This window comes from Polychytrium aggregatum (assembly GCF_025602895.1).
Source record: "Polychytrium aggregatum strain JEL109 chromosome Unknown BJ171scaffold_15, whole genome shotgun sequence".
Taxonomy (NCBI): domain Eukaryota; kingdom Fungi; phylum Chytridiomycota; class Chytridiomycetes; order Polychytriales; genus Polychytrium; species Polychytrium aggregatum.
The window spans coordinates 205,874-231,019 of NW_026516217.1; the positions used below are offsets into that span (position 1 = coordinate 205,874).

Sequence of the window (25,146 nt, forward strand, 5' to 3'; positions counted from 1 at the left end):
GAAACCAACGCGGCCTTGCATTCTGCGGTGTCCATCGCCCTCGGCAAATGGGAGAGCAGAAAGGCATCCAAATGCACATCAGACTAGTCCAACGGAAGCCTCACTCGTGAGCCATCGCAGTGTCTGGGCGTTTTCCTTCATTTGTATTCAAGACCCAGCAGTCAACTGGAACCTGTGTCCGCACTCGCTGGCGACCATCACACGATCACAGATACGGCGTCGCCTTGAGATTCTCCAGCTCCAAGCGACTTTCCTCGTCGCTGTCGTCCTCAAAATCCTCGACTCCGCCCTCATCGTCAGCCTCGACGTCTTTGTCATCCCCCTGGTCGCGCTGATCGAGCGGCGGCGGCGGCTGTTCCCCGAGCTGAGCTCCAGCATCCGCCGCAGTGCCAGATGCAACAGCAGCAGCGGCAGCCGCGTCAGCAGTGGTAGCCGGGGTCTGAGCGACGACGCCCGCTTGCTTTTCGGCTTCGAGATCAATCTCCGGGATCACAGACTTCCAGAACGAAAGATCGGAAAAGTCGACGGCCTCGGCAGAGTCAGGCGAGGCTAAGTTGGTGGTGGATGGAGAGTGGAGGGAGCGTTGGGACGACAGAAACGGCAGTCAGAAGAGGGCAGGGCTCATCAACTAGTCGGATATCGTGCGGCTTGGCGACCCTGTCGACAGGGTTCGCTAGCACTCGACCACAAGCCAAGCTTGGGAAGTGCCCCTCCCCCAGTATACATACGGAAAATGTGATCGACAATGTCGTTCAGCTTGACGTATCTGTGTGAGGGCAGGTGTACCGCGTGGATTATCAAAGATCGAGATCAGCTACAGCTGTGCGGCGACTCGCTACCATCGATGAAAGCGGCAGGAGCGGTGCCGGACAACGGATCATGCTGTCGCTCGGCACAGCGACCGCATATGTGCATATACGCCATTGCGACTGCGGGACACATACGTGGACTTGTAGTTGTTCATAAGCTCCAACTTGACGTCGCCAGCGGGATCGATCGTGAAGATACGAGACGGGGGGATGTCGACACTTCGGTATGACAGGGCATCCTGTGGCGGCGCGAAATGACGCAGTCAGCTGGCTGCTGAATCGATATACTGCCACAGCACAAACCAGCTGCGTGTGTCTCACCGTAATGCGGTTGCCAAACCCGGCATAGAAAGGCTTGGCGTTTGGCCCCCAGAGGCGCTGGATGTCTCTGAGACAGGCGATCTTGAATTCCTCGGGCCGTCGAAGGATAACCTCACTGCAAAGACGCAAGCCAGAGGTGATGTTGCGTAAGTACAGCGCCTTTGTCTGCGACAGCCGCTCCATCCGTCGCTTGCATGTGGAAGGGTGTTACCGGTGGAATGACCGAAAGAGACGATCGGGGCTCATGATGATGGGTCCCTCAGGGAGCTGGTATGTGCCTTGCTCTACTTTCTTGAGGTAGTCTCGTGTGGAGCCGGCCTGGAATCCAGACATGTGGGTTAGCACAAGGGGGCCTGCACATGACAGCGCCATGCAGAGACGTACTTGGCCAATGGCTCGAGAGGTCAAGTAGAGGATCTCGTAGCCGTTCTTCTTGATGTTGGTATACAGGTTTGCCACGCCCGAGTGGGTCCAGTCCTTGCCAACCATGGTAAAGATATGCCCCAGGGCGTCCGACCTGTAAAGGAACACATGGTGCAAAGTCTGAGCCCGACCCCCAGCCAACGCTCAACACCAGCGAGGTAGCTGTATCCCCTCCTTCCTCGAACCGATACCGACTTGGTGATGGTTCCGTCGACATCCGAAATGACCACTTTGGTGTTGTAGTCCCAGAAAAAGATCTTTGATGTGCATTCAGCCTTTCCCTGAAGGCTAGTGGTGACTGTAAAAGTCACGGTGTTGACACCCTTGTTGAGATTAAGGGCTTTCTGCATGGTCGATGGTCGGTAGAGAGGGCGCAACTGGGTCAGCAGCGATTGTACCTGGCCGTTGATACTCACAGCCTTGTCGCTGAAGACTGCACCCAAAGGCATCCATCTGCGGACGTTGGAGCGATTTCTTGCTCAGCAAGGATCAACAACAGTCAATTGCGGTGCACAAACCAGCTGATCGGAGTTCAGACGCAGAGACTTTGCGTAGTTCGTCCAAGGCTTGCGTGTTGGCGTCTCGGGGATCAGAGCCGGACTTGGCGGCTCAATCGACGTCCTGGTCACCTCTCCCGGCAGAGAGACGCTCCGCGACATCATCGGCGCAGGTGCTTCAAGTGTCGGGCCCGTCTGTGGAGCAGGTCCGCCTTCCTTGTGCTGCGCGATACGGTTGCCGACATGGGTTAGTTGCCAGCCAGCCGCAACGATATTGAACGCTCAACGGCCTCGCGAGATCGACCCATGCAAGCACGACGGCCAAGCGACAATGGATACCAACCTCGGCCTCAGGCTTGGCCCCGCTACGGGACCACCATGCCTTGAGACCCCAGTATCCGCTGGGCTCATTGGACTCGCTGGTCTTCTCAGCAGTCTTCTTGACAGTTGCGTCCGAGATCGACTTTCCAAAGGCGACCTGCGAGATAATGATGGGCGCTGCAGTCTGCCACTGGTGGTACTGACTGTGCGCAAGGGTGTGAGAAAGCAACTCGAGCAGTGGCGTCGGCGGCCATATTGGCCTTGTGATCGGCCGTGGACATGTGCGTCTCGACTTACGTCTTGCCAAGACGAATGATCAGGCTGGGGTCGCTGAGGATAGCCGGAGACTGAGAAAACTGATCAAAGACGACCTTGTGCTTCTCGAACAGCTCGTCGGCAGCCTGGGGCAGAGTTGGTAGGGTGTCGGATGAACAAATGCATGCTGTGATGGTTGCTCCAAGGGAATGAAGACTCGTTGGAGCAATACGGATCCCATCTGACGATGCGAGACGCACTAGCGGAATCATCGGTTCTGTCGAGCGGCATCAGCCCTCCGGTACTGTGAGATGACGAGGAACAGAATCGAAACTTACAGCACCGACCAACGTCGCAAAATCCTTGCTGCCACACAACGACAGCTCCACAGAGAAAGCCGCCGAGGACTCGGGCAGAGGAGCCTCCGTGTCCGACGGGATTGGGATCGATACAGCGCCTTCGTTGAGAGGCGGCGGCGGCGCCGACGAGAGCGTCGCCAGGTACGAATCGACCTTCTCCTGGGTCGACAAGGGCACGCTTTGGTCGGGAGTGACTGGATCGACGGGATTGGCAGCCCACTTGTCATCGCTGGACTTTACCGGCAGCCCACCCCAGCGCCAGCTCCATCCCGATCGATCGCGGGTGCTAGTGGACTGGCTGTCCTGATACTATCAAACGAAAGTCAAGGTGCGAGAGAAGCGTCACATATGAGCGCACGATGCGAAACAAGTAAGCTCGACTGCCAAGCAACCGTTTCAAAGTTCTGGTAGAGCACGCACCTCGACTTCGTTATCGCTCTGGGGTCCTTCGGGGAGACTCTTGACAGCGAAGCGGCTGCAGTTTGCAAATCAGAGTCAGTGACTGGACAACGACGACCAGACGATCGATCCAGCTCCAATCTGCATGCGGTGAATGACTCGGATGCTCAAGTGAATGAGAGGCCACTGCAAATATCACCTCATCGCCGCGCGGGCTATGGGAGAAAGACAGGTTTGTCAGCCAATGGGTCTCTGCGTTACAATTGACGGATCGGACGATCAGAATGGCGGATGCTCGATCGGCTTACAATCAGAGTAATCGTTCGACAGTGCTCGCGCACGGATTGGGCGGGGCAACAGCAAGTCTGCGTCGCCTATCGAGGAGTCGCAGAATGGAGATCATGGACGTCGTTAGCATGACAGGGGGGATCGGCAAGTGCAAGGTCGGAGAATGCGTGGGGCATGTGGCTTTTGGGACAATGCCTCGGTACTCGATGCTCACGCGAGGGAATGGCGAAAGACAGAGGAAGGGTCCAGGAGGGACGAAGCATGCTCGCCCATCATATTCTGCAGCTGAGGAGACTGGACAGGCGAACGGGGACCAGAACGGCATGGGTTGGGCGAGATTGTGGAGGAAGCCATTCGCATCGAAGCCGGAAATGCGTGCGGGAGCGGCCCAATCCTACCTTCTTCGGGCAGATCGTCGGCAGCGGGAACGCGCAGGTCTGCAGAATCGGGGCCACCGTCCACCAGTTGTGGCGGAATCTGGCTGGTGCTCTCTGGCTGAGCAGGAGCAGCTTGGCCCTCCTCCAAGTCATGTGTAGTGCTCACCACCACGGCTTCTTCCGATACCGTCAGGACGACCTGGTCCGAGGGATATTCATCGGGCGCAATATCCGAGCCGTGGGCGCTGACGTAGCCGTTTCCTGAGCACAAGGATCAACCGAGTCACGCAGAGAAGGGTCAAAAGGGCCGAATTGCAGCCAAACACAATGACGCACTGCGATATCACCTCGACCGGCATCTTGAAGGTCGCTGGGACCTGGAGCAGCGTCGCCTAGGTCAAAGACTTCCACCGTGTCGGTCTACCAGCAGCGCCGGCGAGTGGAGAATGAAGGTTAGCGGATCATGGCGAAACCAGGCGATTCTGCCGAGTAACGTACCAATGGCGAAGCGGGTTGAAGGATTGGAGAAGTGGCGTATTCCGACGGAACCGTCTCCTGTGCTCGACGATGCACCAGAGCCCCGCAGAGGGACGATAAGAAGTTGCGGGTCAGTCTATGCCCAAGGTGGTCCCGACGACAGTATCGGCCGGATGCATTCGGACGCACGCACTGTCTCGAGACAGTCCTCGTCGAATGCCGAGGCGACAGCCTGCAGGCAGCCGCCGTCGAAGCGAGCGGCGGACACAAACCTCTGTTCCGATGACAAAGAATGCCTCTCCGGCTTCGCCGACCTTCATTTCGAGTCCTGTGGGTTGGCCATTGACGGCGAGCTCGACCTGGGTTGAGCAGCAGCAGTTGGGCGATGACGGTGAGTCACATTGGAGCCGAAGGCAGGACGCTCCACCGTTCAGCGAGCCACCGCACCGAGCCACGATGGGTATTTGAGGGCGGCAATGGGCCGGGTATCGCTGCTGGCGATTCGGCAATGGTGCCAAGAAGCACACCGCCATATGATGCAGCCAGTCCTCCAACCCAGAGATACGGACGGGAACGACACAGTCGCCTGGCAGAGATACATACAACTTTTTCGTGGGGCCGCAGCAGCTTGAGCTTGCCAAAGCGAACGTGGAATGGCGAGCACGAAAGCTCGCCCTGCTCGGATTCGACGACGACGACATCGATGGCGCCGGAGAGGGTGGCAGGATTGATGTCCTTGTAGAAGTCTGCCACAGACGAGACCACCTTGCCGACGAACGAAAGCGTGGAAGACATGGCTTAGGCTCGGGGGCGAGGGTTGGAGGCGAGGCAGCGACGGGGAGATGGATCTTGATCTGCGGGAAGGGCGTCTCCGGAGCCGAGGCGGATGGGTCGATGCTGGCTTGGCGAGGTCTTGGAGCCGATGGAGCCACGAGCAGACCGCGCGGATGCAGCGGAAGCAGGCGGGGGGCGGACGAATGGGAAGCGGCGCGACAGGCCCAAAGAGGCAAGGGCCGGCGGGAGCGCGGCGAGAAAGGCGCAGCACGCGGCTGTACAGAGACAGCGGCGGACGAGAGCACGGCGAGGGGCGAGCGAGAGCGCGGACGGGACGCTCACATGTCTGGGCACGAGACAGCGCGGTGTTGATATGAATGGCCCACCAGTTCCCATGTCTGACTCACCGCCTCGGGCATACAAAATCGCACCCTCCCCCCCCCGATGCTCATGGGCTTCATCGGCCGCGACTCATGGAGAACGAATGGTACTGGGATCGCCGAGCTGGCGCTGCAAACGAGAATGTCGTCGCGAACGAGGATGTCTCTGGAAATCAGGCCGGCTTCCTCTTCTCTGACGACATCGGCGATATACACTCTCGTCCGAGTTGCACCCGTGGCAGCGGCACAAAACTCGGCGGCACTCGTCACAGTCTCCGTCACGGCAACGGCTTCTTGGACTGTGTCGTGCCAACAGCATATCCACCCCCGCGTTACCCCACTCTCCACTCTTCACCCTTGCAGAGAGGTGATCCCAGGTCGGCATGGCAGAGAATGCATCATCTTTCAATTGGCAGTGCAACCCGTGGATGAGTCACTTCACCAGCTAACTCGCCAGTTGTGCAGTCACTACCGCTCCTCGACTGCATCATTCGTACCAACGGCCTCATCGGCTACCCAACACGGCGATTCTCTTGCTGGGCAAATGTCGACCTCGTGCATACGTGAGCCCGCTGAGCTGTCCAATGCTGCATCGGCAGTCCCATGAGTACTCAATATGACACAGACCTTGCTGACTCTGCATACCCTCGCACTCCGCCAGCGATGCCATACAGTGGTATATTTCCGTTCAAAAGCTTCAATAAACTCCAGTCCGCTCTCTTTAACGACGTAAGGAAAATTGCCTCGCCGGGCCTGCTTTCTGCCGTTAAACACAATCTTGCTACAGATCTATCGAACTCGGAACAATCTTGTCGTCAGCGGTAAGATACCAGACCCTTCCTTTGGACACACAGCAGGGCTATGTTGGATCCCGCGATAATAATCCACCCACAGCACCCACTGGATCAGGGAAAACAGTGATTCTGGAGCTCGGTATGTGTTCCGAGGCAAGATGCCTCCAGCCACTCTCAAAGCGGATTATCAGTGGCCGCCCACTCACAACAGACATGGGTGTATCGGCACCGTCGGTCCAGCAATCATCGCCATGCTCGTCGATCCACATGGCGAAAATGCCAAGGCGGTGTACATGGCGCCTACCAAGGTCTGGAGCTGCATCGGCCGTGCTGTCTCCACCTTGCGGCTGACTTGACACAACCTGGCTCTTGTCTGCATCACCCACCAAACGTGTGCTCGTCTGCGCGCAAAGGCTCTTTGCACCGAGAAAGCCAGTGAATGGAAGGAGAAATTCGGTCCATTTGGTATCACATGCAACATGCTCACGGGCGACACCGAGAACGCAAATCTGGCCGAAGTCAAGCGGAGTAATATCATGTAGGATCATGGGAATGGCTTTATTGAACATCGTATCGTGCTCTGACCCTCTGTCGTTCCCAGAGTCACAACGCCTGAAAAATGGGATTCGACGACAAGACGATGGAAAGACAACCGACAGCTCATGGGCCTAGTCCGGCTCCTTCTGGTACCGAGCGACGTGGAAGGAGATGCATGAGTGTCTGTACGGTGCTAACAAGCGCATCCACATCAGGTCGACGAAGTCCATGTCTTGAAAGAGTCTCGTGGGGCTACGATGGAGGTTGTCGTCGCCCGCATGAAGACCGTCAACAGACAGCTTCGGGAACGGCGCTCGGCTTGTCAAACGAACGCACGCAGTCCGCAGAGCCAGCTTCGAATTGTGGCCGTCTCGGCAACAGTCCCAAATGTCGAAGATATCGGAGAATGGCTCTGTGACGCAGATACGCACCAACGAGCCACAGTTCGTGCGTTTGGCGAGGAGTACCGGGCCGTGCACATCGAGAAGATTGTTATCGGGCTCTCGAACAGCAGCACCAACATGTTCGTGTGTGAAAAGATCATGGACAGCAAGCTGCTAGACGTGATACGCCGATATGCAAACAACAAATCGGTTCTTGTGGCAAGTATCGAGTTGCTGGGATTTATTACATCTGTGTCTGACCCATATGACATCGTCTCCAGTTCTGCAACAGCCGCAAATCCGCTGTTGCCGCAGCTGATCGCCTCGCAGCTGATAGCCGGGCACTTGGGTTAGATGGTCTGACATTAGCGCCCGCGCGGCTTGACAGACTTGCCCGCATCAAAAGCAGCATCACAGACGGGAAACTCGCAGGTTCGGTGGCTTGAAATGCGGGCCTCTTGTCCATGGCGCGGATCGCAGTTCTCTTTGGTAACAATCGCCTGCCCTCAGGCCTCATTTCCGAAGGCGTCGCATATCACCACGGAGGTAACTAGGAATGCAATGGGCCCTGGGGAGCAATGCTCAGATATCAACTCATTCGGGCCTTCCATTGGTTCAGGCATGGCATTTGCCGATCGCCGTGCGATTGAACAGGCGTTCCTCGACGGGGTTGTGATGGTCATCTGCACCACCACGACGCTGGCTGTCGGCGTGAATCTGCCGGCCTATCTTGTTGTCATCAAAGGAACAAGTCAGTACCGCAACGGCAAGTTTGAAGAATACAGCGAGCTGGATCTTCTCCAGATGATTGGCCGAGCTGGCAGACCACAGGTAAGCACGCATATGGGTGGAATACAGAACAACGAGTCAGCGCACAGATTTCTCGATAGGATCCGAGCCCAAGAGCGATGCCAGCACTTGTACAACACAGTCGTGTATTACTATGATGCCAATTGTGTTCATACTGATACCGGTGATAGTTTGACTCCAGCGGCAGAGCCCTGATTCTCACAACGAATGAAAATCGGCAGCGATACGAGGCGATGGTGCAAGGGTCCGAGACCATCGAGAGCAGGTTTGTGATGACATGCTGCGGGATACGAGTGGCGTGATGCAATTCGATTCTGTCCGGTGCGGAAAGTGAATGTGCACACTCTTGATCACCGAACTGAACACTCCACCGACAGCCTGCATCTCCATCTCATCGAGCACCTGAATGCCGAGGTGGTGTTGGGAACCATTGAGTCGCGCCAAGGAGCTCTGGACTGGTAAGACGTGGGAAGGTTGTGCGTGTGCACCGGCCGTTGATATTTGCACTTGGCATCTGCGACTCATCTCCCTCCTTGCATCCTTGCACAGGCTCAAATCGTCGTATCTGTACAGTAAGTGGAGTCTGCCTACCATTGGCATCGGTCCGAGGCATCATATTGACCATTGTGGGTAAAGTCCGCTCCAAGAAGAATCCAGAATACTACCGGCTGCTGGAAAGTACCGACACGCAGGCTACCTCGGAGTCGCTTTTGACAGGTTGGTCGCAGTCGCAGTCGCCTCGCCCAAGCAATCCGCGCAACTTCGGCACTATCGCTGACCAGTCCGAAACCCATCCCATTTGGCACATGTTACATGCAGTGATATGCAACAAGCACATTGATCTGCTCTCGAGCCATCAGCTGATATCTGTCGAACGGGAGGGACAGGATGAGCATACCATCACCAGCACAGGTAAGGCGATGGTGTCGCAACGGCGCCGCGCTACTGCTGAGGATGCTAACACTCAGTCCAAGAGTACGGCAGGATCATGGCCAAGTACTATGTGTCATTCGATTCGGTTGTCCGCATGGTCGCGCTTGTCCAGAGACCCTTTGATGTGCCGAGTGCGGTGAGAGGCGTATTCGTCTTGTCCCAAATGACAGCACCTGTCGAAACGAGCGCCATTCTGACTTGGGCCACTCAACATTCGTCGCTCCTTGCACCTGTCAAAGCTCTTTTGCCTCGCCGGGTGCAGCGAATACGATTCGATTCGGTTCCGCGGCGACAAATCCCACCTCAACAAGCTCAGCAAGTCCATTCGCCACCCGATCAAGGGTCGAGTCAAGGATCTGGCTCAGAAAGTGTACATTTTGATTCAGGTTGGGACAAGCTCTGTCGTTTGCTCGCAGAATTGGTCTACAGATATGCTCGGATGGCCTGTTCGAGTGATTTAACCACCGCACTGGATGATCTCCGTGCTGATGTGATCATACAGTGCGCTTTGGGGTCGGTTCCTCTTGACGGCAGTGCCTGCGGTGTCAATCTGGGTCTCGAAACCGCCACGATATTCCAGCATGCTCCAAGACTGGCCAAGAGTCGGTGCAGCATCCGCAGAATGGCGAATCCATTGGTGTGCCGGATTTCGACTGTCTATATTGACATTTTACGTCAATGGTGCTGGCCCTGATGGACCAACAGGCCTCTCACAAATGTCGCTGGTGACAAGACATCCCAAGGGAATCATGGCGGCGTTTGCGGTGTGCGTATCAATGGACACTGGCGACCTAGCATAACAGCACTGGCACACCCTTGCGATGAAGCAATCAGTGGCGCTGAATCTGCCACAATGTCTCAATCCACTCCTTCATCCACTCCTGTATCCACTCCTGTATCCATTCCTGCATCCAGTCACCAATGCCTTGCAGCCAAAGCCTGGGAGACCGCTCCGAACGTGTTTCGGCAGATCGACGGCATTGGCCCCCAGTTCTCCAAAAGCCTGGGCCGCGGCGGGATCAACAGTCTTGCCGACTTGGCTCGCTGCGATCCACGGAAAATTGAAATGGTGCGGATGCAGGATTATCTGTTCAGACCGCTTCAGCCGCTGATGCGCAATCGATCCTGAGTGCGCTTCGTGAGGAAATTTGCTCACAGCGACGTTCGTCCTTCCCTTGTGCTTGTTAGTTGGTTGGTCGGAACCCGCCGTTTGGGAACAAGGTGAGTGGGAGGTTACAGCCCTGAGAGTTAGAACGTCAGCTTGCAGGCGGCAGCCACTTGACTCGCTCCTTGGATCCCCGCGATACAGATCTTGGACGTTCTCTCTTCGTTTCCACGGCTGACCATCGCCGCAGCAAAGGTATGGATGCAACGAGCCCCGCAGCAGAGTCGAAAAAGGCGGTCAGGTTGCCATTGTCAGTGCCAGCTTGGCGGACCTGGCTCGCTGCTGACCTGGCGATGATGCCATGTTTCGGGATCAGGTTGAGACATTTGCAAAGGCAGGCGGTAGTAAGGATGCGGAGCTGTGGGTGACGATCACCCTCGTCAGTCCCAGCGACGGCAGAGTCTGCAAGCGATTCCGCAAGGCTCTCTTTCTTGCATTTGTGGGGTCGACATACCTTCACCACCGAAGCATCGGGTACGGTGCGCAGATCTTGGATATGCTCCCCACACGACTGCAGGGCCGACTTGGTTGCAGAAAGCCCTCGTCTGCACCGCTGCCATCGAAAACTCGGGGCAGATCTTTCGAATTGATTTGTTACTCTTGGTCTCGCCAGCCTGCCCAAGCTCGCTGAGGAGCCCATCCAGTTCAAGTTTTCGATCGGATCGCCCAAGGGGGCGGTTGAGATGTTGATCCTGCACGACGAGCATGGTGGGCGAACCACCCCGGATGATCGCCGGCCGACCCTCTGGCAGCCAGCCCCATCTTCTCTGCTACTTTGTCCGCTGATTGCTCTCCTATCCGTCGTTTGCAGTTGGGCTTGACTGTCACTTCACACATCTGATAAACGAGACCGAGGTGTGTTGGGTGTTCTGCAGGCAGATATAACCAGACCTGCTTGGATGCAATCTGCGCGAGGAGAGGAAGCTGACCACTTGCCTTACTGCCGACCACTTGCCTTACTGCCGACAAAAGCACCCAAGAGATCGGACTGAGAACATGGTTGCGCTTGCGTCAGACAGCGACAGTAATGCCGATTGCCCAGCCGACGAGCTTGGCGCTATTCCAGAGCACATCATCGCAGACATCGAGGGCTTCTACGATATGTGGTCCTTGACGGACGATGGTCAGTGAGTGCATGACAGGGATTATTTGCAGGTCTGGAAAGGGGCGGGAGGAATCCGCATGCCGCCTTGCTTTGAGAAGACTGGTTGTTTTGCTGATGTCGAATGTGAACTCTACCGCACGCCGAATCCATCCGCAGAGTCCGATATCGAACTCGAGTGCAAAGCGCCTCGGGAGCCTGTGAAAGGCTGCAGCACGGCTCCGATGCAGCCTCATCCAATTATCATCAGCGACTCCGAGCCCGACGACGTTCATCCGAGAGGCGGCGGCAACGGCGGGAGCAGTACGAGGTGTGCAGAATCCAGCTTGTTGCCAAAGGCCCCACTGACAGCCACAGAGGCAGGGCTGATAGGGGCAATCGAGCTCGTGTATGGCTTAAAGGAGGCGAGGATTTGAGCCGATACAGAATCAGAATCGACAGAGAAACCAGCCGATTCGGAATCGGCATCGGTGCTAACGAAGGCGTTGCGAGCAGGTCCGCGCAACTCGAGAGCCGGCCAGCCAGCTCGTTCGAATCGACTGCAGCCGATAGCCTCGCCACGAGCAGTGATATCCGGTCGGTGCTTGAGATGGTGCCGCAGAAGAGAAAGGCACCCGAAGATGGCTCCGATGTTAAGCGGGACAGCAGCCGGAGCAGTCGGCCATGGGAGCGCTTCGACGCCCAGCTTGCCACCGAGAAGCAACTCCGGATCCTAAACAGCGGCTCTGGGAGCGATTCGGAAGATTTTGCGTCTGCGTTGGATGCATCGGCCGTCCAAATCGGCGCTCGAATCGGCATTCGGGGAACAATCGGGGTCACCCACGGTTCGTCGGATCGGGGTGAGTGCAGTTGGTCGGTCGGCCTCCTGTCATAGGGCCAGAGTCCAATCAAGCCCTGCTCATCGTCCGCACTATGTGCATTGGCGAGGTTATTTGATCGTGCTTTGCTCCGGGCGTGCTTTTGATGTGCTTTTTGAATCGATCGTTGTGCCAACGGAGCAGGTCCGGAGACAACCCGAGGACCAACAATATCACGCACAAGCGCCGCGAGCGTCCTGGACAAACCTGGGGATGCAGCTCAGAAAGCCGCCCAGCCACCGTCTGCATCGCTGGAGCTGGATGCCGATTCCGGCCCTGATTCGTGCTCGAGATCTCCCGAGAGGGTCTCGAAACACAATGTCGGCAGGTGAGTCACTCCACTGGGTCTGATTGGGACATCGAAGATTGGAAGGAGGCGGCAAGTGAGGGGTTGTCGGCCTCCTGGCTGAAACGGCCCTCCTCGACGCAGATCGACCTCGGCCGGATCTACCGATGATAAATGGGTCAGACTCTGCAAGGAATCCGAGTCGCTGTGGCTTTGAGTCGCGAGACAGGTTTCGAAGCCCCCCATTCGCTCGAGCATCGATTCTTGCCGAAGCCATGCAGACCACTCGAGCACACACTGCACGTTCGCCTGCGACGAGGGACCAGGATGCGCAAGATCCAAGGGACTTGACCCAGCAGCTGCACCAAACACCGAGTGTATCCGCGGCAGAGACAGTCGTGCCTTAGCTTTTGCAACAGCCTGGATGAGGGCGAGATCGAATCACGAGAGGGCGATGGGAGGAGGAAGAGAACACAGAGCGGCCCTTACCTGCCTACCTGGGTTGAAGTCGCATTTTGAGACCAGGGCCGAGGATGGACGGCCTACTGAGTCGAAAGTGAGTCCCAGAGGCGTGTCGGGATCCTTTGCCGAATCCGAGTGATTGCAGGCACGGCTGAGAGCGGTTGCAGATCGTAAGACAGTAGCGACGGCGGCGGCGACAGGTGGTTGTGGACGAGTGCAAATGCAGAACATGTATATTGAGAGGGACGAGGAACCAGGGCGATCGGCCGGGCAGACGGAGAGGCAGAGGAGGACGCATAGGAGACGGGGACGGCCGGTAGCGATGCCCCCTCCTCCCTCGGACTTGCTGCTGGGCGAGTCGAAGGCGCGTCCCAGGCCGAGACCGAACGTTGAAGATACGGAGTGATTGGCGGCGAAATGGGTGCCGTCCGCCCTGGTGGGAATCAAGCCAAGAAAGATGGGGGCGGGGGGAAGTGCGGTGGTGGATGCGCGAGCGAGTGACTGACTAAGTGAGTGAGTGAGTGAGTGAGTGAGTGAGTGAGTGAGTGAGTGAGTGAGTGAGTGAGTGAGATGAAACGAAAATGATAAGATGGCGCTGGTAACAAGCAATGCCAGAAATGAGTATCGTGAGGGAGCAGGAGCAAACAACAATCCGATGGGTTCCAGCTGGAGGGCCGGATGTGGGAGAGCGATGCAGCGAGTAGAGACGGAGGGGGGAAACCAAGCATCATGCATATACAGCCGAAACCAAGGGCGCCGAGGAGTGCGGTGCGACGGAACGAATGGGCCTAGACATGACCGCTTACAGCAACAAGGCAAAGGAACGAGACGGCGGCAATTGGAACGCGGGGCCATGAGGAGGAAGCGCGCGGAGCAAAGCGACCGAGCGTGTGCGAGGTTGACACGGCAGGGACCATCGTGCGGCGGAGAACGGAGGACGGAGGGAGGCGCCAACCAGCAGCAGAGCCGCGGGCGCGCGAGTTGCCGGGGGCCATTGATGCACAGCCGGAGTAAAACGAGAGCGGACGCACGAGGGGCCAACGGGCGCTGGTTGGCGATTGCACAACGCGCTGTCACGCTCCTCTATCGCCGGCCGGTGAGCAGGCTGGCGGCCCAGAGTGTCGGGGCCAGCGAACGACAGGCAGGGCCGGCCTCGGTTGCTTTCTACGGGCTGGACGCCAGACACTCTGGTTGATCGCAATCGCGTGTCAGGTTGGCTCGTCGAATGATCTTGACGATTCCCTGGTTGATGATGTGTCGGGTCAGAGGTGATATTCCTGCAGTGGCGGTTGACCGGGGGAGCCGCGGATAGGGGTAAAGAAAGTCAACTCGTTAGGCATCGAGTCGAGACGAAACCGAGTCCGGAGCGGAGTGAATGCGGGGCCACGGCAACATGGCCCGTCTGAGCGATACTGTGAGCAGTCTTGGCACGATCGGCTTACGGTTCATCCCGGGGAAGGATTTCCAGCTATGGGACATGAATGGATTGGATAGAACGGTTGCAATCGGCCGGGAGGGCGTGTTCATGTCGGGGATGGGCCTGTGGAGGCGTTGATGAATGTGAGGGGTTGACGATGAGCCACACATCGAGACACCAAGCCCCAGGCAACGGTGATGGTGAAGTCGAGCCGAACGAATCAGATTTGACAGCACGAACCACGCCGGTGGCAAAAATGGAGCGACAGGGAGTGAAAGGATCCGGGTCTTGACGCATAATGAGCAAGCGGCGGGACGATCCAGTGCCACGACGAAGGTTCCAGAGCGAGAGAGAAGCACACAGAGAGCGAGGCAGGAGAAACGGAGTGGGGAGGAGAAAGCCGCTCGGGAAGGGGGGCCGCTTCACAGCACGCCAAACGGGGGGGGCAGATCGACGACAGCTCGAGTGCACTTACAGAGACGCAGCGAGATCAAAGAGCAGAAACTTGAGTCTGAAGGTGCCCTCCACGCGGAGCGAGAGATCGCCAAAGATGAAATAGACACCAAGCCGCTGGTCCAGGTCGCGGGTGAAGTAGCTTGGGGAGACCAGCGTTCCAAACAGGCTGGGCACCACCTGGCTTGGGTGCGTGCCGGCCTGCTCCTGCATGACGACCGACGAGCTCGCGCTAGAGACTCTGGGGAAATCAACAGCGCCCGGTGCGATTTCGGATTTCGACTGGAAGGTTGTCGGCTCTGGCGTGAGAGGGCTGGCGGAAGCCATAGGGGTTTGCGGGTGTAGATGCGGATGTGACAGTGACGGGGTATTGGATACTGGCGTTGGCAAGGGGTGCATATGGGACTCGCTGGAAATCGGCCAACGACATGGTTAGGATGCGAGTAACAATCCTCTTAGGCAGCGAGCGGCGGTGCATTCTGGCTGGCTGTCGTTAGAAACGATAGAGCCGGCCGCTCCAGACACCCAGCTCACGAACCGATGGCACCCGGTCTACACGTCTGAGACGGCTCGATCGAGCAGGAACGGGAGGAAAGCGCTGCAAAACGGCTCTGGAGCCAAGGCAAAGGATCGCGACAGAAAAAACAACTCGATCCTGCCGCGACAACATAGAATGCAAGAACGGAAGTGCCAACCTTGCATGGGCGGCTCGGTTGAGCCTGTTGGGCGGAATAAGGACGTTGCTCAGGTTCTGCATGCCATCTTCAGAGAAGAGCTGGACGTAAACAACGAATCTGGAAGCTTCAGACAGGGCCGAGGCACTGAGGAGCGGGCGAGACGGTTAGCAGCTGCCGGTCAATCGGGTTAGTGCCGTCGATTCGGCAAAAAGGACAGGGATGCAGGGGGAAGCGGTGTGCCCACACAGCGATCCAGAGGATGCACCTACTCTGTGACATGGATCTGTTGGGCTGGATCGTAATATGACAGCTGGAGAACCGGGATGGGGTCGATCTTTCTCCCCATCACTTTGTTGGAGAACCCTGAGCACCGCACTTGGAATGGGTGATCGAGAATCGATAGGGCGTACTAACAGCGAAACAGCCAGGGGAAAAACATATGCCAGAGCGTTAAAAAAACACAGTCTCGGAACTATCCGGAAGCGATGGCCGAGTCTGGGTGCGTTAATAGTCAAGGAAACAGCTTCCGGGACGGCCGGCGACGATGTAGTCGATATAGTCGCTGGCGAGCAGGCATCACCATCGTTGACCGCGCTCCTGGGCGTCGATAGGACCGGCGAGAATCGAGCTGCTGCAAGTGCAAAAGAACACCGGCATTGTTTTTCCGCGCAAGAAAGCTGGGCCTTTTCATCCAGCGGCGCCAGGGCAGAGCACGGCGTGGCAGTCCAGCCACCCCGGGGTCATCAGCACCGACCAGCGGCTGGCGAGCAGCACAGGACAAGTAGATTACCATCGTGAACGGATCTTGGGTTGGCAGACTCGGGAAGAGGCATTGGAGGACGGCCGAGTCCGCTAAAAGCCAAGGGCAGAGAGAAAGCCGCCTGAGCCGACACGGTGACCGACAAGGTCGGCCCGAGGCAGCGAGGCGCCTCAGGAAAAATGAGTCACCTTGACTCATGCTATGTACCTCGAATCAGACCGGCATAAGGGGCCTTCTGACCAGCTCGGGACAGTGCGGCCGGCCAAAGTCGGGAGGGCGCGTTGGAAGGTCTGAAAGGAGGAGGAGGGAGATTCGGATGTCTGGGGAGAGCACTTTGGATGCCCAGAGGAGCATGTGCGGGGCTTGCGCGGCGGTTGGCGCTGGGAGGCGATTCGTGGCGGGATCAGCGTTTGGAGACGGCCTCGCTGAATTGCAAGCCAGCAAAAGGTGAGCGCTGGTACCGGGTGTGCACAAGGCCGGGATGCGCCCGGCTTGTCCGCGTAACGATGTTGCAACAGCGCCCACCCAGGGAGACGACGGGGCATGGCCTTGCTGCAGGGCAAGCTCAGCGGGCGTGTTTGCAGCGGGTCTGGCAAACAGCGGGACCAACAGCAGCGCGAGTGGTTGCAGTGCTGGCGAATCGCCCAGAATGCCCCGGAGAGCGGGCCGGGGGATTGTTCCTCGGGTTTACCCGGAACAGGGGGGGCGACATCTTTGCTGACGGCCTTGTGCAGGGAAGGGGTCTGTGTGACCACGCCGGCCAATGGGGTGCGAGATCCCACCTGCCTCTGACCTGGCTTGCCTTTGGGCCGCCCGTGGGGGGGCCTCGTGCAGGCCTTGTGCAGCCTTGTGCATCCGTCGCACTGTTGTGCTGTCCTTGCTGGCGGGGAGTGTTGTGGTGCAGACCCTTCCAGCACGGTTGAGCTCTGCCCTGTGCAGTGCAGTAAGGGGTTGCAGTCTTCGAGCGATGGTATTCGCATTCTTCCAGTGTCGCTCAGTCCTTCCAACGACATTCACATCGCCCCTACTCCACCGCATCGCCCAGTCCATTCCACTGCATCTCGTGGCCGTCACCTGGCGCTGGCCCGTCGCCCTCGCTGGGTGGGTCTGTGCTGTCGTCGATGCATCTCGATCGTTCATGACGGACACGACCGGTCTGCGGGGGGGGGCGGTGGCGGTGAGTCGCAATGAGCCCTCTCCCGAAGTTTCCCGTTGGATTGGGTCTTCTGATGGCCTGAGGTTTTGCCGCTCGGCCCGCGGTGCAACCGTCGCCGCACCAATCCTCTGGCCGCTTCTCTTTCCCGCCGTCCGAGCCAAGAGATCCGTTTTCCTGCCCACATTCGTCGCGGAGAGGAGGGGAGGGAGGCACGAGCGTCCCCAGACCCGCCAACCCGCATGGGTCCGCTGTCGCTGGACCTCGTCCTGGGACAGCCCGGTCGTCCGGGGAGGGGCACCTCCGCACATCCTGGCTCTCGCCCAATCCTTCCTCGGTGTGTTGCATCCACCGGGTTCGCGTGGGTGGCCGCAACTTCGCACTGTTTTCGTGGGCCTCGCAGATTTGAAACGCTCGCTGCTCCGTTGGGCCTGAAAAGCGCAAGATCCATCTCGACATTTCCTCCAACTGATCGACATCGTCCCCACATTCATTCCTCGCACATTCATTCCTCCACACTCATCGTCCCATCCCATCCCACCTGCCGACCATGACCGCCTCCAATTCGCCGATCCTCGATGCCGAGACCGACCCTGCTGGAATCTCCCCAAGCCACGACGACGATATGCCCCTCAAATATCCAAGTGCAGGCAAGCCCTCCCCCCTGTCGTTTTTACATTCATTGTGAGCGAATCGCCTCCCAGCTCACCCCACAAGCTCTCTCCGCTGCTCAGAGCAACGCAAGACCAGAGTCATTCGCAACAAACACACCGGCCGCCCGGTGACAGAGTTTCAGTACAAGGTCTACGACCTCATTCGCCAGATTCCTGGTGGGTGCTCTGACGGCGGCTGCCAGAGATCATCTGTACTGGAGAATGCATGCGATGCTGACCTGCTAATATCATCGCCAGCCGGATCCGTTGCGACATACAGGGATGTGAGCGCCAAGTTGCATAGCTCTCCGAGAGCCGGTAAGTGCGATTGTGGCTGCTGTCTCACACTGGGAGCCCACGCACCCAGCGCTTGCTCATTGATCTGGGCATTTATTCATTCATCTGAGCGCTTATTAATTCATCTGATAACTGCATCACACCCATTGCTTTTGCACTATGCAATCTTCTCACGCATCGCCGGGCTATGACCTTCAGTCGGCCAGGTGAGTCGGCCATTGGCATTGGCATTGGCAGATCTATCTGTGGCTCCGTCGAAATCGACTCCGTGACCGAGAGCCGACGCTAATGCCAACACATCCCCCATGCTGATTAGGCTCTGAAGGTGAACCCATGGGCACCGGTGAGTTGTCGCCCAGGCTGGTCTACCCATCCCCTTTGGCTGCCGACAATCGGGTTGCTCGAGCAAGCATTGCGGCTCCTAACACCATCACGGCTCGCTGCGGCTCAGTATATTCCATGCCACCGAGTGCTTGCTTCGAATTATTATATCGGAGGGTTCTTTGGGTAAGTCTGGCAGGATGATGCATTGGCTGTGGGGGCTGGCATTGCCAGAGTCTGGCAAACAGATGGGCTCGATATTCGCTCACTCTTCAATGCCACTTTGCGTTCGGGATGCAGAGACTGGGGCCACGGCGACCACATCAACCGCAAGCTCAAACTGCTCAGCGACGAGGTGGGTCCTTGGTCTCTGTCCCAGCGCCAAGGGGAACAGCGCCGAACGCACCGGCAGCAGCCCCGAATGGGACTGCATCCAAAACTGCGTCCTGTCCCATACTCACCTCATTTCCAATCTCTTGCCCTGCACCGCATTTTGCTATTTGAATCGCATCGCCTTCGAATCGTCTTGCGTGTTTCCGTCGCTGGCTGCACAGGGCATCCACATCGATGCCGATGGATTCGTCGAGGCAGAACAGAGGGCTTCCTGCCGCCACGCATTCTAGCCTGCTGCGCGCGCATATGAAGCGCAGCCGCATTTTTTCTTTTTGGTTCGCAGCACAAATACACAGAGCGCCACTGTTCAGTCCACATCCACACCGGATTCGATATCCGCTGCTCTTGTCTCCATCGCATCGCATCGCGGCGCTGTCCTGCTGCTGTCTGCGTCCCATCTCGCCCCGAGTACACCTGGCCGCACGCATCCATGTCTGATACCGAGCACCAAGGTAGCATGCGTCCGAGAGTGGTGCTGGCGACGGCGGATCAACGATATCTGCTGGCCACGGAACTTGTGCTCGGCCATCGGCCAACCCTGGATCGCTCGTCCTCAGGACATCCCGGGTGTGATCTGCTTGGTCTCTCTGACACAATCCGTAACCCCATATCGTCTATCTCCGTGTCCATCAGAAACCGCCACGCCTGAACAGCTCGAGGCTGAGCGGAAGGCCAAAAAGAACAAATACCGACGAGACAAACGTATGCCTGGCCCCTCATCCCCACCCTCATCCCCACCCTCATCCTCATCCTCATCCTCATCCTCATCCTCATCGTGACTGTCGCTGCCGACTCTTTATCGGCCAGGCCAGATCGCTGTCGATCCTCATCGCCGTCCGGATTTTGCCTCTTCCCAAACATTCCTGCTTTCGGCGATGAGAAGCGAGCGCCGTGCTCAAATGTTGGGCTGCTCCCGATTCCCCAGTCCACAAATCTCCGGCTAACATGGATCTGCTTTCTCCCTCGACACAATCGTGGCCAATAATTTTAATGTGACCGCGCTGTCTGGCCGCCATGGGAACGTCAGCATGGGACACCGACGACATCGATAAGTGGGCCATCGAGCCCTTCAAGCCCGAGGACAACAAGACCTCGTTCCTGGAGGAGAGCAGCTTTGCCACTCTGTTTCCAAAGTACCGCGAGCACTACCTCAAGGAGGTTTGGCCCCAAGTCACAAAGTCCCTCGAGAAAGTGGCAAGTGTTTGCTGCCCTCTCGATTTGCCGACGGGAGCGCACAGTCGGGAACCCTGTCGGGACACTATGGACTCCATGGACGACAGCGCTTGATATACTGACTTGTTCCGCTCTTGGACTCGGTCCACAGGGAATTGCCTGTGTGCTGGACTTGATTGAAGGCAGCATGACCGTCAAAACCACACGAAAGACCTTTGATCCATATATCATCTTCAAAGCACGAGATTTGATCAAGCTCCTCGCCAGAAGCGTTCCTTTTCAGCAGGCGAGAATCCGCATCGCCTACATCGCCAGTCCGCCTCCCTGCAGTCCAATGGGGACTTTGCTGCTCCTATATCCGTGCCCATCGGGCGGCAAACCCTGAGCGGAGAGCACGGACGGGTCCCGGCGAGCAACCACTGGGCCTCTGCAAATCGAGCCCAAGTCTAATCCCTTCCCTCCCTCGACGCAATATCTAGGCTGTCAAGATTCTGGAAGACGGCATCGCCTGCGACATCATCAAGATCGGAAACATCATCCGCAACAAGGAGCGCTTTGTCAAGAGACGGCAGCGGCTGCTTGGACCCAGCGGAAACACCCTCAAGGCCATTGAGCTGCTGACAAAGTGCTACGTCCTGGTTCAGGGCAACACCGTCTCGGCCATGGGCCCGTACAAGGGTCTGAAGGAAGTCCGAAGGATCGTCATTGACTGCATTGGGAACATCCATCCTATTTATCACATCAAGGTGGGCATGTGGATTCGTTGTTCTGCCCAGTGTCCTCATGGGGATGTTGGAGCGAAACCAAGCCTTTCAGCGGAGGATACGGGTGCTCTACCACTCATTCAAGAGCGACCCCCACCACTAACAGCCGAGTTCTGCTGTGCCTGGCCTTGATAGGAACTGATGATCAAGCGAGAGCTCGCCAAGGACGACAAGCTCAAGGACGAGTCCTGGGAACGATTTTTGCCACACTTCCGCAAGAAGAGCGCCCCAGCCCAGAAGAAACCCAAGAAGGCCAAGAAGGCTGAATACACACCCTTCCCCCCTGCGCCCACCCCTAGAAAGGTGAGGTTTGTCTGTAGTGTCGAACGCAGCTCGAGCACGGCCGAAACGAGGCCCGGCATCATACTTGTTCTTGGGGCTCGGTTGCAAGTATCTGCGCTCGAGCTTTGGTACGGCGACACACTGCGTCGCCCCCCCCCACTGCATCCTAACGACACATTCCCATACAACCCAACCAGATTGATCTCCAAATCGAGTCGGGAGAGTACTTCCTCTCCAAGTCCGAGAAAGAGTCCATCCAGCGGCAGAAGAAGCAAGAGGCTCAGAATGAAGCCAACGTCCAGCGAGAGAAGAAACGGAGCGAGGCGTTTGTCCCTCCCGTCGAAACCAAGGCAAAGCCCTCGCAGCCTGCAGATTCGAAGGAGGAGAAGCTCTCTATCGACGATCTCAAGAAGAAGCTCACTGAGAAGGTGTGTATGTGTGAATGTGTGTGAATGTGTGTATGTGTGTATGTGTGTATATGTGTATGTGCGCTGTTTGTGGCAGATTGCTTTGGCGCATGGCCAACCCACGATTCATGCAATCGCGGTGCTCCGCTCGCGTTCTGGCCAGCGACTATCATCCAGTATCCATTCGCTCACTGCAACTACACCGTGCCGATCCCCTCCCTCAACAAATGCGATCCGTGCCAGGCAAAGAAAAGGAAGGTCGAGGTCAAGGTGGATGCCGATGCGTACATCGAGAAGCCTGCGAAAAAGACCAAGAAATAGCCTCCTCCGGCTTTTTGAGTCTGCGGAGTGCAGAGGTGCTGCACACTGTCCAATACACATCTCTGATCTCCAGCAACGCATCGCCGGCGAGGTAGCATCCGACAGAACATCGCATCCTCCCACCGTGCCCACGTATCGCATCACATTGCGTCCAATCCAGCTGGCTTCTCGGCAATCTTGACGGAGGCCTGGCTCTCCGGATATCTGAGGTCACTTCCATGCGAAAAAATCGCACCGGTGCTCAGTGATACCGTTCGACGATAGAGTCGGCGACGAGGGTCCCACAGGTCTCGCACAGAGGTAAAAGTGCTTGCCCTTGTTGGTGCCGGCCTTCTTGACGACAAATGCCTTGGCGGGCTCGCCGTGGTAACAGAGTGGGGCTGGCTTTGGCGCCAGAAGCTGCTTCCATCTGTGCCGCGCATCTTCTCTTGCCGCACTGACTTGCTCGATCGCTGGCAGCTCTGGAGTGCTCTCCTGAGATGCCGCCGCCGCACTCTCGCACTCCTCTTGGGAGGCTCGGGCGGCTTCTTGTTGGGTATTCTGGCCAGCTTCACTTGGCACAGGGCCAGCGTCTCTGGAGGCGGAGCCGATCTTGATGAAGGCAGAGAGTGTCTGCTGCTTGAGTGCAGGCTTGCGTTTGGTTTTGAGAAGCGCCGAGGAGTCGCTGTTGTATCGCTGCAGTGGCTTGCCACGGATGGAGCTGTTGGATCTGCGGAGGGTGAGCGGGTCTGGCGGGCCAGGTGGTTGGTCGCTCTGGTGGAGGGGAGAAGATGAGATGAGTAGGAAGAGACAGGCCTGGCACTCGGGTCAAGCCTAGCTTGGATCCAGAACCAGCTGCGATCACCACCATCGCCCGAGGGGTGTCCAATGACTTACTGCACTTGGCAGCGCTGCCGTCTGGCCAAGCTCGCCGGCAAAAGCCGTCGACGACGACACGCCCTCCGCCCCGGGTCTCCGAGGACCCAGAAAGTCCAGTAGTCGGGGCTGCGTGCCCGAAAACTCTTTCCAAAACCGAGTGCAGATCGAAGGCACAGGCCGCGGCTCCAAGTCTTGCAGCGGGATGCAGCTGCCCCTGAGAATAGCCGAGACAGGGCAGTGGTCGCTGCCCATGATATGCGACTCGATCGTGCATCGCTCAAACGAGTCGAGGAGGGATGGGCTCGTGAGGATATAGTCGATCCGGGTGCCTGCAAAAGCCGGTGGCTCACAGTCAGAAGGGCAGCCACCGACATGAAATCGGAGGTCATGAATCTGGCTGGCGCACACGCGGCATCCATGATGCCTGTGGCTCGACGCCGATCGCTCCGAGAGCATCCACATCGGCGATCGGCGTCTTCGGGTCGTGTATCGATGGAATGGAGTGGGATGCGATGCAAGTGGTAGACTGACCGAAATTGGAGACCCTGTCGATCGAGCCGACAAGCACAAAGCCGTCAATCCACCCGAAAATGCCCATCGATCAGCGCCGCTGTCGAGACAGTGCCGGAGGCCCTCCGGGAAGGGCACATCGATATCCGCGGCCTGTCCGCGACCGCACCGATCGCTTACCTTGCGTCCGTGAGTGTGTTCCAACATGTGAAGGCCTTCTCCACATCGCCATTCAGCGCCCGGAACAGATCCACCATGGGGCCCTTTGGAGAGAGAAACCGGTCGAGCCACTGCCGAGACTGTTCGGCCTGGAAATGCGGCAATCCATTCCGTCTGATGCTCTCGTCGGGATCGCAATGGTCGATGGGTCGGTGACAGGCATTGACGTCGCCTACTAACACCACCGAGCGACCGAGCTGGAGCAGCGACTCGATGCGAAGCTGCACGGCCTCGTAAAAACTTATGTGTGAGGAGAAGGGGGATCGGCAGCAGTAGTAGCATCAGCACTTGCGGCGTCCCGAAGATATAGATGGCATCACTCTAGCCAAACCTGGGAGGGAATATACGATGGAAGCGGCTTCACTCGACATCAGCAACAGCCCGACAGCCCACCGAAGCTTAAACGCAGTCCGTTCGTCGGTTGGATCGTTGGGGAAGTAGATGTTGAAGAGCACAAAGAGTCGATGGTCGGTGATGAGGACTCGGCCTTCGCTGTCGAGCGCCTTGAGCTCGGCTGCCTGAAAGTCGCTAGCAAACACCTCGAGCGGGTGTGGTTGGCTCTGCAGTGAGCCGCTTAGACCCTCGGCAGCATCAACAGGCGTCCATGACTCTTTGCAAAAGGTGGCGACCCCAGAGTACCCTTGGGTGAGCTGCGTCAGATCAGTGGGATATGGGTCAGGGTGGAGGAGGATCGATGCGAACAGACAGCTCACGTAGAAGTCATGGAGTCTCTGCTGTAACGAGATCGAAATCGAGATCGAAATCGAGAACGGGCCGAGACACGGTATTTGCCCCTCACCTTGGGTGACGAGAAGAACGAGTTGTATCCGCTGACGATGGCGACGTCCGCAGTCAGTTTGTTGCGGCTGACCTTGGTTTCTTGGAAGCAGATAATATCTAGGGTCAAGGGGCAGGATGAGGCGAGGGAGGCTGAGAGGAGAAATGAACTGTCTTTGCGATCGATCCACAACCCGCAGCCGATGTTCCAGCAGAGCACGAACCTCCATCAAGTTCCTGCAGGATCGCGGCGAAATCCTTGCAGTGCGCCCAGGACTCGTCTTGCTGGATGTTGGGCGGTCATATCAGCGCTGGGCAGAGAGGCATATTCAGTTTGTCGACAGCCGAGTGGTGCTGCCATCGTCGATCGCCCAGCATCTGTGCATCAAGCCCAACGAACCCTCAGCGACCGAATTCCCTGCAAGTGATGGAGTGTACATGCACCTCCGGAATGTCAGCGCATCCACATCCGCAGATACATATCACCAACATGCATATGAATGCCGGTCGTGCGAGAGAGGCTGAGAGAGAGGGATGGGGCCGCCATACATTGACATTCCATGTGATGATCTTCATCCGGAGCGAGATGTGAGCAGAGTCCGACGGCTCTCTTTCCGGGGCCCCAGATCCGCAAAATCACGAGGCGGACGATTCAGTCGGCCTGATCCACTTTCCCTGACGAACGATAGGAACAGAGCTTCC

General features: G+C 57.6%; 8 protein-coding genes across 8 annotated transcripts; 4 read left to right on the forward strand and 4 right to left on the reverse strand.

The window, feature by feature from the left end:
* Nucleotides 1–120: 120 nt before the first annotated feature.
* BJ171DRAFT_615855 (Lipin/Ned1/Smp2-domain-containing protein) lies at nt 121–5,321 on the reverse strand (the record flags this gene model as incomplete). Its single annotated transcript, XM_053115337.1, has 18 exons — nt 121–549; nt 729–766; nt 945–1,048; nt 1,131–1,245; nt 1,342–1,448; nt 1,515–1,647; nt 1,749–1,897; nt 2,072–2,272; nt 2,394–2,574; nt 2,669–2,772; nt 2,965–3,294; nt 3,406–3,460; nt 3,584–3,599; nt 3,693–3,758; nt 4,071–4,310; nt 4,397–4,469; nt 4,799–4,885; nt 5,130–5,321. The coding sequence occupies 18 exons, from the start codon at nt 5,319–5,321 to the stop codon at nt 206–208; spliced, it is 2,535 nt and encodes an 844-aa protein (XP_052967348.1). The 3' UTR covers nt 121–205.
* A 1,249-nt stretch (nt 5,322–6,570) lies between these two features.
* BJ171DRAFT_423109 (P-loop containing nucleoside triphosphate hydrolase protein) lies at nt 6,571–8,666 on the forward strand (the record flags this gene model as incomplete). Its single annotated transcript, XM_053107580.1, has 9 exons — nt 6,571–6,613; nt 6,715–6,782; nt 6,888–7,012; nt 7,076–7,160; nt 7,227–7,454; nt 7,676–7,826; nt 8,014–8,225; nt 8,375–8,469; nt 8,582–8,666. Coding segments are annotated over 9 exons (1,092 nt in total), but the record flags the coding sequence as incomplete, so codon positions are not given.
* Nucleotides 8,667–9,723: 1,057 nt separating this feature from the next.
* On the forward strand, nt 9,724–11,261 carry BJ171DRAFT_501610 (uncharacterized protein). The gene is made up of 5 exons (XM_053110684.1): nt 9,724–10,206; nt 10,326–10,358; nt 10,447–10,497; nt 10,619–10,776; nt 10,916–11,261. The coding sequence occupies exons 1-5, from the start codon at nt 9,991–9,993 to the stop codon at nt 11,121–11,123; spliced, it is 666 nt and encodes a 221-aa protein (XP_052967350.1). The 5' UTR covers nt 9,724–9,990; the 3' UTR covers nt 11,124–11,261.
* Nucleotides 11,262–11,345: 84 nt separating this feature from the next.
* On the reverse strand, nt 11,346–12,906 carry BJ171DRAFT_70752 (uncharacterized protein). Its single transcript, XM_053115830.1, has 2 exons — nt 12,469–12,906; nt 11,346–12,314 (listed from the first exon to the last, which is right to left on the reverse strand). Exons 1-2 carry the CDS (start codon nt 12,822–12,824, stop codon nt 11,651–11,653), a joined length of 1,020 nt encoding a protein of 339 aa, XP_052967351.1. The 5' UTR covers nt 12,825–12,906; the 3' UTR covers nt 11,346–11,650.
* Nucleotides 12,907–14,173: 1,267 nt separating this feature from the next.
* Nucleotides 14,174–16,514, reverse strand: BJ171DRAFT_598400 (velvet factor; the record flags this gene model as incomplete). The annotated part of the gene is made up of 7 exons (XM_053114840.1): nt 14,174–14,286; nt 14,452–14,549; nt 14,902–15,192; nt 15,575–15,700; nt 15,826–15,965; nt 16,347–16,408; nt 16,505–16,514. 7 exons carry the CDS (start codon nt 16,512–16,514, stop codon nt 14,174–14,176), a joined length of 840 nt encoding a protein of 279 aa, XP_052967352.1.
* Nucleotides 16,515–17,851: 1,337 nt separating this feature from the next.
* Nucleotides 17,852–19,464, forward strand: BJ171DRAFT_501626 (methylated-DNA--cysteine S-met). The gene is made up of 8 exons (XM_053110685.1): nt 17,852–18,119; nt 18,204–18,299; nt 18,381–18,440; nt 18,618–18,625; nt 18,736–18,762; nt 18,871–18,926; nt 19,041–19,095; nt 19,295–19,464. The coding sequence occupies exons 1-8, from the start codon at nt 18,020–18,022 to the stop codon at nt 19,361–19,363; spliced, it is 471 nt and encodes a 156-aa protein (XP_052967353.1). The 5' UTR covers nt 17,852–18,019; the 3' UTR covers nt 19,364–19,464.
* BJ171DRAFT_70840 (uncharacterized protein) lies at nt 19,343–22,426 on the forward strand. Its single transcript, XM_053115831.1, has 8 exons — nt 19,343–19,585; nt 19,767–19,835; nt 20,161–20,327; nt 20,458–20,592; nt 20,786–21,052; nt 21,206–21,373; nt 21,550–21,780; nt 22,003–22,426. The coding sequence occupies exons 1-8, from the start codon at nt 19,564–19,566 to the stop codon at nt 22,078–22,080; spliced, it is 1,137 nt and encodes a 378-aa protein (XP_052967354.1). The 5' UTR covers nt 19,343–19,563; the 3' UTR covers nt 22,081–22,426.
* On the reverse strand, nt 21,797–25,030 carry BJ171DRAFT_501636 (Endonuclease/exonuclease/phosphatase). The gene is made up of 9 exons (XM_053110686.1): nt 24,994–25,030; nt 24,845–24,862; nt 24,669–24,729; nt 24,467–24,564; nt 24,061–24,317; nt 23,629–23,907; nt 23,470–23,483; nt 22,957–23,267; nt 21,797–22,833 (listed from the first exon to the last, which is right to left on the reverse strand). Exons 1-9 carry the CDS (start codon nt 25,018–25,020, stop codon nt 22,291–22,293), a joined length of 1,608 nt encoding a protein of 535 aa, XP_052967355.1. The 5' UTR covers nt 25,021–25,030; the 3' UTR covers nt 21,797–22,290.
* Nucleotides 25,031–25,146: the final 116 nt, after the last annotated feature.

What these genes read in the sequence shown, in the direction of transcription:
- BJ171DRAFT_501610 (XM_053110684.1), top strand. Translation starts at nt 9,991, where the DNA reads ATGTCTCAATCCACTCCTTCATCCACTCCTGTATCCACTCCTGTATCC. An exon ending in ATCCACGGAAAATTGAAATG is followed by an intron (nt 10,207 to 10,325) that starts GTGCGGATGCAG and finishes TGTGCTTGTTAG; the next exon opens with TTGGTTGGTCGGAACCCGCC. An exon ending in TGACCATCGCCGCAGCAAAG is followed by an intron (nt 10,498 to 10,618) that starts GTATGGATGCAA and finishes TTTCGGGATCAG; the next exon opens with GTTGAGACATTTGCAAAGGC.
- BJ171DRAFT_70752 (XM_053115830.1), bottom strand. Translation starts at nt 12,824, where the DNA reads ATGGCTTCGGCAAGAATCGATGCTCGAGCGAATGGGGGGCTTCGAAAC. An exon ending in TTTCTGAGCTGCATCCCCAG is followed by an intron (nt 12,315 to 12,468) that starts GTTTGTCCAGGA and finishes CAATGCACATAG; the next exon opens with TGCGGACGATGAGCAGGGCT.
- BJ171DRAFT_501626 (XM_053110685.1), top strand. Translation starts at nt 18,020, where the DNA reads ATGACCGCCTCCAATTCGCCGATCCTCGATGCCGAGACCGACCCTGCT. An exon ending in CCTCATTCGCCAGATTCCTG is followed by an intron (nt 18,300 to 18,380) that starts GTGGGTGCTCTG and finishes TATCATCGCCAG; the next exon opens with CCGGATCCGTTGCGACATAC. An exon ending in AGGTGAACCCATGGGCACCG is followed by an intron (nt 18,763 to 18,870) that starts GTGAGTTGTCGC and finishes GCTGCGGCTCAG; the next exon opens with TATATTCCATGCCACCGAGT.
- BJ171DRAFT_70840 (XM_053115831.1), top strand. Translation starts at nt 19,564, where the DNA reads ATGTCTGATACCGAGCACCAAG. An exon ending in GTCTGATACCGAGCACCAAG is followed by an intron (nt 19,586 to 19,766) that starts GTAGCATGCGTC and finishes CGTGTCCATCAG; the next exon opens with AAACCGCCACGCCTGAACAG. An exon ending in CAAAGTCCCTCGAGAAAGTG is followed by an intron (nt 20,328 to 20,457) that starts GCAAGTGTTTGC and finishes CTCGGTCCACAG; the next exon opens with GGAATTGCCTGTGTGCTGGA.
- BJ171DRAFT_501636 (XM_053110686.1), bottom strand. Translation starts at nt 25,020, where the DNA reads ATGAAGATCATCACATGGAATGTCAAT. An exon ending in CGGACTGCGTTTAAGCTTCG is followed by an intron (nt 23,908 to 24,060) that starts GTGGGCTGTCGG and finishes CTCACACATAAG; the next exon opens with TTTTTACGAGGCCGTGCAGC. An exon ending in CGGCAGCGCTGCCAAGTGCA is followed by an intron (nt 22,834 to 22,956) that starts GTAAGTCATTGG and finishes CCCCTCCACCAG; the next exon opens with AGCGACCAACCACCTGGCCC.